Source organism: Carcharodon carcharias, chromosome 10 (genome assembly GCF_017639515.1).
Source record: "Carcharodon carcharias isolate sCarCar2 chromosome 10, sCarCar2.pri, whole genome shotgun sequence".
Taxonomy (NCBI): domain Eukaryota; kingdom Metazoa; phylum Chordata; class Chondrichthyes; order Lamniformes; family Lamnidae; genus Carcharodon; species Carcharodon carcharias.
Window position 1 is genome coordinate 154,355,069 of NC_054476.1, and position 11,500 is coordinate 154,366,568.

Genomic DNA, 11,500 nt, shown 5'->3' on the forward strand with positions numbered 1-11,500 from the left:
CAGGATAGTGTGTCGTGGAGGGGGACTTGCAAATGATGTTTCCATGATACAATACTCATACTTCCACCAGAGGTGATGACAAAGAAAAAGTTATGAAATGGACTGCTACTTAGCACATTAAATACTGACTTTGTTGAAGCATTCCCAAGTCTGAGCAAAGGGCTCAGATTGGGGCAAAACATTATACATTTGATTGGGTGCTGGAATACAGATGCGTATAATGGATGGAACCAGATTGGCAGAATGCTGTTTCATAGTACTAACTTAAACTCAGCTACTCTTTGCTTAGTTTAAAAATATGAACGTAGGAAGCAAAAAATCAGAAGCAGACATTTTAATGGGCTGCAAGCTGTTCAACCACAAGTAAAGCTGCAGTGTGTAATACGATTGGAGAAATACTGAAAAATTCACATTTGTGTTCATATTAATCTCAAATACTATTGTAGCATATAATCACAGCTAAATAAAATTCCGTTGAAATACTTTGGTCCCTAGGTGAGGATGATGCTTAGCTTAGTTTGTGAGCACAGTATACCTCATTGAATTTATATAAATATCAATTGAAATGGTCACTTGGACTGTGTTTCCACTGGGTTAAACTCAAACAAAATCTATTCAGTATATTTTAGGTAGAGGAGCATTATTATGTATTAAATATGCATTAGTGTAACAGGTAATCAAAAGTGAACTTAGATTGCTGTGAAGTAGTTATCCCAATAACTTACCTTGATAAAAGAGACTGAATTTTCATTCAGAATAATATGATCCTCAAACCTACATGTTTGTGGCTAATCATGAGAGGAATTGATCAAATTTACTCCTGTTCTTTGTAAGTGGGATGTTTCCAAGAATTTACCACACCGAGGCAGATCCAGCACCTGGAGTGAACTACGTTGAGTGGAAGTGGTTCAATAATAAAGGGATATACATGCAGTGCTGGTTTTCACTGTACTGCTCCTTTTATACTAAGACAATTCAGTAACAAGGGGCAGAATGTGTACACATCTCACACCTTTGTGAAGTTATCATAAAATCACTTTCCCTATTTGTGAATATAGCCACAGAACTTCTGCAGTGCTGAGGAGTGGGAAAGGAGGAGGTAGGTCCAGATAAACTAGCAATAGTGAAACCATGTTGCTCATTTAAACAAAGAGGCTGAGAGGTCAACTGATTCACAGCCCAGTGCCAAATGTTGTCTAAATTTCCTGCTGAGGGTAGCAGGTCAAGCCACTGTTCTGGCTAGTTTTGCTGCAAGTTTGCTTTCCACAGCACTCCTTATTTCATAGGCAACCATACAGTGCACAGTGACACCAGAAACGGCTGCGATGGGTAAGGCACAGTTTCAAACATCAATTTTATTAATGCTGGCAAAAGGACACTCTGAAAAGTGTGTAGACCACGCTGTCACAAGTTGAAGGAACTATTATGAACAATAACATAAGATATATAAAATAATTTGGGCTAACAAAATATTTACATGTGAAATGATTGTGTTCTGATGCTTCAGGAAAATCATCCTAAAAAAGTAGGTATTAAAATTGTGCACTGTAAGTTGTAGTTCAAATAAACCACATACAAACCTGTATTATAGAAATAATAGCTTGATATATATTAAATATGAAAAGGCAATGCAAAATTACACCTTATTTGAAAGCACTTTTGATGGAATGTATCACAATGGAATAATCACTGCAAACTTCACTGCATCATTACAGCCAAAATGTTTTTTCATTAGTGTCTTTCCTTTCCATGTCATTTCTGTAGAATGAACTGATCAATGAACTCATTTTGTTCAGCTTCTACTTTTGACAGTGCATCGTACTCTATCCGGTACCTGCAGAGAGAATGATCGTGTTACACATTGCACCTGCTGTAGCATTTATCCAAGTGATTTTACATTTGTTATTGGTCTATTCTGGAAAAAAAACGCCGCACCTTTATGCATTTCTGAGTTGATCCTTGAGCAAATCATTGCCTGTGATAACAGTAGGAAATGAGACAAAAAAATTGAAGTATAACTGAAAATCAGTTCAGAATGTGATTTTTAATAAAAATCAGTCTTTATTTCTGTTATAAGCATGAAGAAAGTTTAAGTGAGAAAACATTTTGCATCAAGTCAAAGACCTTACAGAGCAGTTTGTAAATAATCTGGCAGTACAGCTGGCCTGAGATTTTCCCAGTGTGGTGAGGTAGTAAAGAAAAAAGAATTACTGTGTATGGCTCTTGTCCAGCTTAACAATCACTTGGGGTACTCTTATTACATTAGTCCTTGAAAAGAACCTTTCTCAGGCTGATGACTTCTTCGCTACTTGTTTATTGCACAGCCCCTGTCACCTAGAATATGTTGTTAAACACATAACAGTTCCATTTGTCTGAGAATTACCTTACAAAATGGCCAACTTTTTTTTATTCATGTGAGTATTGCTGGCAAGGCCAGCATTTATTGCTCATCCCTAATTGCCCTTGAGAAGGTGGTGGTGATGCAATCAGGGTGGTGCAAGTACATCCACAGTGCTGTGGGTTCATGCAGTCACACAGAAACATAAGGAAACTGTGGAACAACATAGTTTCATTTTTAAAACTCAGAACTAAACCCTCAAAATCTAATGGTGCAGTGAACTTGTGTGTATTTACCAATTAACTTTGAAGGCCAGGGAGAAGCTTAATCTGGTCAACTAAACTCCAGATTACAGACAGCTCTTCGTACATTACCACCTATTTGTAGACAATGAAATTCATTCTCATTTTCAGGTTCAAACCTCTTCAATCTTGTCCCTCCCTATCTCTAAACTCCTCCACCCCTACAACCTCAGAACTTTAAATGCCTACAACTCTGACCTGTAGTGCATCCCATCACTGGTAGCCATGCCTTTTGCTTTCTAGTATCTAAACTCTGGAATTACCTCCCGCCAAACCTCTTTAGCTCCTTAAAATCTACCTCTTTAACCAAGTGTTTAGACATCTGTCCAAGTGCTTCCTTTAGCTTGGTGGCATTTTTTGTTTATTTACTCTCCTGTGAAGCACCTTGGAATGGTTTATTATGTTAATGGCACTATATAATGTACAAGTTGTTGGGGGATCTATTTATCGCCACCTCTGCAAAAAACTAAAATTTTAATCTAAAATGTTATATTTAGTCCTAAATTAGAGAAGCCAAGAAAAGCACCTCAGCTTGCTGTAACTCCTCACGTCTGTTCAAATTGAAGGCAGTAAAAGAAATTTAGGTTGGTGGAAGTCACATACCACCTTCTGCCAGCACTTCATAGCAATCTGTTTGAGAGAGTTGGCCAGAAACTGGGGAATGGGCATCCCTTTGGCACCGGAATAGTACAGCAATTCTAAAATGAAAGAGAATTTGATTTTTTTTAAAATACTATGGCCGGCGACACATCTTACATTTTTGCTATCTTTGATTCTGCAGGAATAAAGAGTACTTGTTGCAGGTGCAGTTTTTTAGGCCAAGTTCCATACTGTTTGCACAATAAACAGTTTAGCCTTAATCATCTCCTTAGTTGAACAATAGTGTTACTAACTATAAAATAAGAATTGATGGACAGTTAATAGCAAAATGATATAACAGCAGAAAAATGGTTGCATTAACAGGACCATGACAGTGGTTCAATCATTTAGTATTAGTAGATGTAAGATTCTGACAAACCTTTCAAGCTGCATTTTCTTTTCAGCTATTAAAGCTTGGAGCTGCTGCTGTTGGGCTTCTCTTTGCTTAGCAACTGATTTCAGAAGATTTCGAGCACCAATAGCCTGTAAGTGGCAACAGAATTAATTAACAACCTTATGAGACCTTTAATATTCTACCGAGCCAGTTATTTTCTCTTACTCCATCAGATTTCTCCATGATGGAGAGCATTCTTACTCCTCATTACAGCACAGTGCTCTTTAAATTTGTGGTCAACTCCATAACATTATTTAGAAGAATTTTATACCTTCAGACAGAGAGGCGGCTACTTCTGTACTAAGCCCCATTATACATATTTATTACAGAGTAACTTATTTTATAATCAGCCTTCACTGGTAATTACTGCAATTAATGTTATCCCAAAGGCACCACCTAGTCCTAGCTTTGTTTTGTTTAGAAAATGCATAAAGTTTGTACATTCCTAGAAGGGATATAGCTATCATATGTCATCATCCTGCTGTCTGATTGTTCAAAGTTCCATATTAACAGTTTGAATTAATAGGAAAAGCTGATAGCACTACCACTTCCTTACTGTACCCTAGTATGTATAAAATTTCAGTATATAGCTAGAGGAACATTACCTTCATCTTTTCATTCTCAGCTTCTTTAGCGAGTTGATCGACTATCTCAATTAAACCACCAACAATTTTCTGGAACTGGCCTATTTCTGAAAAAAATTAAAAATTGTTGCAAAATTGCAGATTATAACCATAACTCAAACTAACATGCAAATACGTGAATTGTTCTGGTGGTGTTTAGTTTCAGACCTCAGTATACCTTATTGCAACTGGTAGGATCTTAGAGTGAGTTCAACTTTTGCTTCTACAAGGCAGACCTCTCATTATTGTCTAAGTGTGCATCCAACCTCCAACCCTCGACGACAGGTGCACTACCAAAGTCTAACACCACTGCCATAGAGAGTCCCAACCCTTGTGCTGCCTTTGTCATTCCTTTACATTGTTTTGGCCCCACCTTACTATTCAAATCTCTGGATGCTATGCTCTGCCCAAATTATACTCAAGGCGATTAGGCAGAGTCAACAATGATTTTGTAAAAGGGAAATCATGTTTAACCAATTTATTGGAGTTCTTTGAAGGAGTCACATGTGCTGTGGATAAAAGGGAACCAGTGGATGTACTAAGATTTCCAGAAGGCATTTGATAAAGTGCCACATCAAAAGTTATTGCAGAAAATAAAAGCGCATGGTGTAGAGGGTAACATTGGCATGAATAGAAGATTGGTTAGCTAATATAAAGCAGAAAGTTGGCATAAATGGGTATTTTCTGGTTGGCATGATGTGACGAGTGGTGTGCCACAGGGATCAGTGCTGGGGCCTCAACTTTTTACAATTTATATAAATGACCTGGATGAAAGGACTGAAGGAATGGTGGCTAAATTTGCTGACAAAACCAATATAGTTAGGAAAGTAAATTGTGAAGAGGATGTAAGGAGGCTACAAAGTGAAACAGATAGGTTAAGTGTCATAAAAGCAAAAAACTGCGGATGCTGGAAATCCAAAACAAAAATAAAAATACCTGGAAAAACTCAGCAGGTCTGCCAGCATCTGCGGAGAGGAACACAGTTAACGTTTCGAGTCCGTTCTGTTGAAGAGTCATATGGACTCGAAACGTTAACTGTGTTCCTCTCTGCAGATGCTGCCAGACCTGCTGAGTTTTTCCAGGTATTTTTGTTTTAGGTTAAGTGTCATTTTGGCAAAGATCTGGCTAATGGAGTATAATGTGGGCAAATGTGAAATCGTTCATTTTGGTAGGAAGAATAAGAAAGCTTATATCTAAATGGCGAGAGATTGCAGAGCTCTGAGATTCAGTGGGATCTGGGTATCCTAGTGCACTAATCGCAAAACGTACAGCAGGTAATTAGCAAAGCTAATAGAATGTTATCATTTCATTGTGAGGGGAAGTGAATACAAAAGTAGGGAGGTTATGCTTCAGTTATACAGGGCACTGGTGAGACCACATCTGGAATACTGTGTATAATACTGGTCTCCTTATTTAAAGAAACATGGAAATGCGTTAGAAGCAGTTCAGAGAAGGTTTACTAGACTAATACCAGGAATGGGCAGGTTTTCTTATGAGGAAAGGCTCGGCAGGTTAGGCTTGTATCCGCTGGAATTTAGAAGAGTAACAGGCGACTTGACTGAAACCTTTAAGATCTTGAGGGGGCTTGGCGGGGTGGATGTGGAAATGACATTTCCTCTTGTGGGAGAATCTAGAACGAGAGGTCACTGTTTAATAATAAGGGGTCGCTCATTTAAGAGAAATTTTTCTGAGGATTTAGTCTTTGGAACTCTCTTCCTCAAAAGGCAGTGGAAGTAGAGTTTTTGAATATTTTTAAGACAGAGCTAGATAGATTCTTGATTAACAAGGGGGTGAAAGGTTATTCGGGTTGGGGGGGGGTGGTGATGTAGACTGGAATGTGGGATTGAGGTTACATTCAGATCAGTCATGACCTTATCGAAGGGTGGAGCAAGCTTGAGAAGCTGAGTGGCTACTCCTGCTTCTAATTTGTATGTTCGTAATACATGACAATATTACACACAGCAGTTTCATCAATTCTTGTTAAATTGGAATCAAAGATGACAATAATCCATAAAATTGTGCAAAACGACCATCTTGTGCAGTTACACCCTATGAAATTGAAGTACTCTCATTCCATAATCCAAATTGTGTTGTTTTTCCCAACACAGCAATATGAATCTTGCATTAAACCTCGGGTCTGATGGTATTCAATTCACTTTTTCAGCAGAATTCCAAAACCGGAAGTTCTTGAAATGTTTCACAATTTTAAATAAGGTACATTGTTACATGATCTTCAATAATTAATACCTTGAGTTCCTGAAGGAAATAAATTACAAATAGTCAACAGCACAGCATCTGGAAAATTTTGAATCAGCTTCCAGGAGTTTTTAGTGGCATTCCTGCCAGTTTGATTTATGGTTTAGAAGTTCAACCGATTACAAAAGATGTTTGTTGGGAAATGAAACAAGACTCTCAGATATTTATCTTGAGCCAAGAGTATCATCTGCTACTGCATGATGAGGTTTTCGCCTTACCTGTCTAGACTACTTTTACACTCAGCCAAAACAATTAAACCACATCCTTCCTGAATTTCACTCCCGTCACAGATGGCAAACACAGGAAGAATGTGGGTTAGATTGTCAACCTGCAATTGATCTTAATGTTAACATTAAATAGTGTAGAAAACCTAACTTGGGTTACCAATTCACAATGTTTTTATCCTGATACAAAAGAGGAGCACTGTTTAAAGCAAATAACCTTTTTATGATATTCAAGTTAGTTCTAATACAGCAAGCAGCAAAGTTTTACAGAACGACATTTTCAACAATTTATAGAGTGTCTGCTCTGCTGGTCTATATTTTACATTTAATCCTTCTGTTGCTTGTGTTATTAAATAATTCATTCAAATATATTGTTTTCACAGTAAACTTTTCTGCAATTGTATTATAAACCACAGGCCATACTGCAGATTGATAAACTCTCCATTATTTTTGTCTGTTTCCCAGTTAATCCAATTATGGTTTATAGTTAGCTCTGAATGTTAGTATTGTCTGGTATCTGGTCAATCTTTAGTCTCTTCACTCTGTTTTAAAATCATTCAAAAAAGTTAACATTTTAGATGCTGCAAAAAACTGCCAAATTTAGATCCCTGCCTAATTTTATTTATTTTACACAAACAGCATTATCTTGGACCAAGAGATACAAAAGCAGGTGTTTGCTTTTTATTTTTATTAAGCTGAGGGAACAGCACTGGAAATAATAATTGGAGGTAACTGGATCAATATCCGTGGTGAGGCTGTATCAAAGGAAAGGGTCTCCTAGTTAGCCACCCAACCTGCCACCCTAACACCAACTTATTTTGAAACTTTGCCACCTGTATGCTATCTCATGTAAAGACCTGCTCATCTATCACCCTCGCCAATCTCCAGTTCTTAATGTTTTGACTTCAAAATCCTCAACCTCATTTAGAAAGCCCTCTGTGACTTTCCCAAGCTCCAATTCTCAGCTCAAGCATTCGAGTGTTCCATCTTCCAACTCAGGCTCACTGTCCATTCTCTTTCCCTACAGTCCAGAATTCTCTTCCAAACTTTAACAACTCTGTATTTCCCCCAACTTTAGCCTCTTATGCAAATCCCACTCTCTTCATCGCCCGTTGGTTAAACCTGCAGCCACCTAGGCCACTAAGCTCAGGGATTTCCTTCCTAAACCTCTCCACCTCTCTCGCACTCCTTTAAGATCCTTAAAATCTACTGCCAACCATGTTTTTAGTAACCTCTCCTAAAATCCTTTGGTTCAGTTTTCTTTTATTCATTCATGAGCTGTGGGCATCACTGACAAGTCCAGCATTTATTGCCCATCCCTAATTGCCCTTGAAGGTGGTGGTGAGCCGCCTTCTTGAACTGCTGCAGTCCATGTGGTGCCAAGTATACCCACATTGCTGTTAGGAAGTGAGTTTCAGGATTTTGGCAGAACAGTGCAGGAACAGTGATACATTTCCAAATCAGAATGATGTGTGACTTGGAGGGGAACTTGCAGGTGGTGGTTAACATTAAAGAGAACCCAAAAATCTTCTATCAGCAGGTAAACAGTAATCGGGTAGTAAGAGGTGGGGTGGGGCCTATTAGGGACAAAGAAGGTGATATATGCTTAGAGACACAGCACAAGCAAGGCTAGAATACTTAATGAGCACTTTGTATTGATGTTTACTAAGGAAGATGCTGCTGGCAAAATATCATTGGAAGCAAAGATGATAGAGGTAATGGATGGGGTGAAAATTGAGAGATAGGGTGCACTATAAGGGCTAATTAGTAATGCTTGGAATGAATAAGTCACCTGGCCCAGATGGCTTGCATCCTAGGTTACTGAGGGAAGTGGGGGTGGAGATAGCAGATGGGCTTGCCATAATTTTCCAATCTTCCCTAGATACAGGGGAGGTGCCGGAGGATTGTAAAGTGGTAAATATGATGCTCTTGTTCAAGAAAGGCTGTAAGGATATTTCTAGTAACTATAAGCTGGTCAGTTTAACATCAGTGGTGGATAAGGTTTTAGAAACAATAATCAGGTAAAAAAATTAACAGGCACTTGGAGAGGTTTGTTTTAATTAAGACCCAGTATGGATCTGTAAAGGTAGATCGTGTTTGACTAATCTAATTGAATTCTTTGAGAAAATAACAGAGAAAGTTGATGAAGGGAATGCAGTGGATGTTCTCAATATGGATTTCAAGAAAGCTGTTGACAAAGTGCCACGTAAAAGATTGGTTGACAAAATTTAGGCTCATTGAATAGGAGGGTTAGTCTCAGCTTAGATAAAAATTGACTCAAGGAGAGAAACAGCAAATCATGGTAAATGGTTGTTTTTCAGGCTGGAGGATGGTAGACAGTGGTGTTCCCCAAGAGCTCGTGCTAGGAACTATTTATATAAATGACTTAGATATTGGAATATAGAGTAAACTTTAAAAGTTTTCCAATGATACCGAACTTGGAGTTATGGCAAATAGTGAAGATGATACCAATCAACTACAACAGCACATAGACTGCTAGCGGAATGGGTAGAAAAGTGACAGATGGAATTTAATATAGTGGAGTGTGAGGTGATGCACTGTGGTAAAAGGAATAGGGAGAGGCAATACTTGATGACAGTCCTAAAGAGTGTGCTGGGACAGAGGGGCTGTGGTTGGAGTGGGGGTTTGGCAGGGTTAATGAGAATTGATCTTTGAACGTGGCAGGACAGGTCAAAAGGGTAGTTATCAAAGAATATGGGATCTTGGGCTTCATAAACAGAGCCATTGAGTACAAAGACAGGTATGTTACGCTGGATCATTATAAAGCTCTGATGCTGCAATCAGTTAAGTGAGAGGCCTACATTTGTACATGTGGTTCATTGAGATTCAGTAACCTAAATCTGGACCTTATTCTCACAGGTGTAGCCCCAGATTGATTTCCTTTCCCCTGATCTGATGGATAGTTTGAGCTCTTTCAACCTAAGAAAAACCTCCAGATGCCAAACATATTTCCTGGGGTTTCAGCTGACTGCATTAGGCTTCTAGAAATCTTTAATTTATCCTGTTTAACACAAAATGCACCAGCATTCCATGAAATGAAATGTGAGAGGTTATTCAAAAATGAAGGCAAATTAGCAGGTTTGGGATATGTGATAATGAAAAAAAACTCGAGCAGCCCATTTAGCCCAAGCAATGTGGTGCGGGGTGGGGGACAGCAGAGGGTTAGGGGTTGCTGGGGGAGAAGGCTGGTTCCCTGATATTGTGCAAGAATCTTCTTGATTCTCACAAAAGAGTCGGGGCACCAATAACACAACACAGTATAAAGAATGACCAATGGATATCTCCCATACTTTACAACCAATGAAGTACTTTTGAAACAAAAATAAAAATACCTGGAAAAACTCAACAGGTCTGGCTTTATCTGCGGAGAGGAACACAGAACTGTTGAAGAGTCATACGGACTCGAAACGTTAACTGTGTTCCTCTCCGCAGATGCTGCCAGACCTGAGTTTTTCCAGGTATTTTTATTTTGGATTTCCAGCATCCGCAGTTTTTTTGCTTTTATCGAAGTACTTTTGAAACATAGTCACTGTTGTAATATAAGAATCACACAGCCGATTTGCAGCAAACTCCCACAAACAACAATGTAAAAATTGTCAGATAATCTGTTTAGATGTTGATTAATGGTATGATTCCTAAATTCATCTTTAATCTCATGTTCTTGTACTACTGTCCCAAATTAAAATATTCGAGGTATACCTTTTACATTTATACTTCAGTAACATCGTCTCAAACACTGATTTCTTCTGCTATCTGATGCACTAGTGCCCAGCACTTATCTCCAAATCAGAAAGTCATGATTCAAGTCCCACTCCAGAGACTTGAGCACGTAATTCAGGCCGACACTCCAGTGTAGTACAGAGGGAAGTGCTGCACTGCTGGAGGAAGGATCTTTCGCATAAGACCTTGAACCAAAGCTCTGTCAGCCCTCTCGGCTGTAGATAAAAGATCCCAAGGTAGAGTTTCGAAGATTAGGGAAAATTTCCCAGTATTTTTGCCGATATTTATACCTCAACCAACACCCTAGTTACTCATGGGATCTTGCTGTGCACAGATTGATTGCCATGTTTCCCACAGCGACTAAACTTCAGAAAAGTACACGAAAGTAAAACGCTTTGGGACGTCCTGAGGTAGTGAAAGGCGCTATATAAATGCAGTTGTTCTTTCTATCGTAGTTGTCTTCCCTTCCCCCTCCCGTATGGTGACCAAGTTCCCTCCTTGTACCTACTTTCTACAAAGTCCTTGCACTCCTCCTTCAGCTCGGTTGTATTCTGAGCCACTTCAGGATCCAGGACCCTCAGTTTGTTGAGCTCGTCAAAGTGCAGGCCGGCCTCCCCCAGGGCCTCCATAGCCATCCCAATCAACAGGCCCGTCTCCCTTCCGCTGCCACGGCGACGGCGCTTTCCCCCCACCTACCGCGAACGTCAGCGCATGCGCCACTAGAGCTAAGGGGGGATGGTACCTCTAACTGCGCATGCTCAGTAACCCTTTAGGTTTTGTCATAAGGGTTAAATGCAACGTTTTATCCCCAGTCATGAACTTTACTATCTGTCGAAAGTATATTATACAAACGAGTAAACGCTGTCATTTCACTCCAGCAGTTAAAAAAAATTCGAACCTGATTCTTCGTCCTATTAAAGTGCAATTTATGGAGGGTCCCGAACAATTTCCCACACGGCGCGGGGGCGGGGAATTGTTTGCGC

The 11,500-nt window shown here is 39.3% G+C and overlaps 1 protein-coding gene across 2 annotated transcripts; it reads right to left on the minus strand.

The window, feature by feature from the left end:
* Positions 1-319: 319 nt before the first annotated feature.
* Positions 320-11,307, minus strand: ift20 (intraflagellar transport 20 homolog (Chlamydomonas)). Of its 2 annotated transcripts, XR_005944209.1 has the most exons (5): positions 11,026-11,307; positions 4,279-4,364; positions 3,659-3,762; positions 3,167-3,338; positions 320-1,834 (listed from the first exon to the last, which is right to left on the minus strand). XR_005944209.1 is itself a non-coding variant. In XM_041197520.1 (4 exons), exons 1-4 carry the CDS (start codon positions 11,150-11,152, stop codon positions 1,753-1,755), a joined length of 399 nt encoding a protein of 132 aa, XP_041053454.1. In that variant the 5' UTR covers positions 11,153-11,292; the 3' UTR covers positions 320-1,752. The 2 variants fall into 2 exon arrangements, 1 of the variants encoding a protein (XP_041053454.1); XM_041197520.1 differs by lacking the exon at positions 3,167-3,338 and having other exon boundaries at positions 11,026-11,292.
* Between the last annotated feature and the right edge of the window lie 193 nt (positions 11,308-11,500).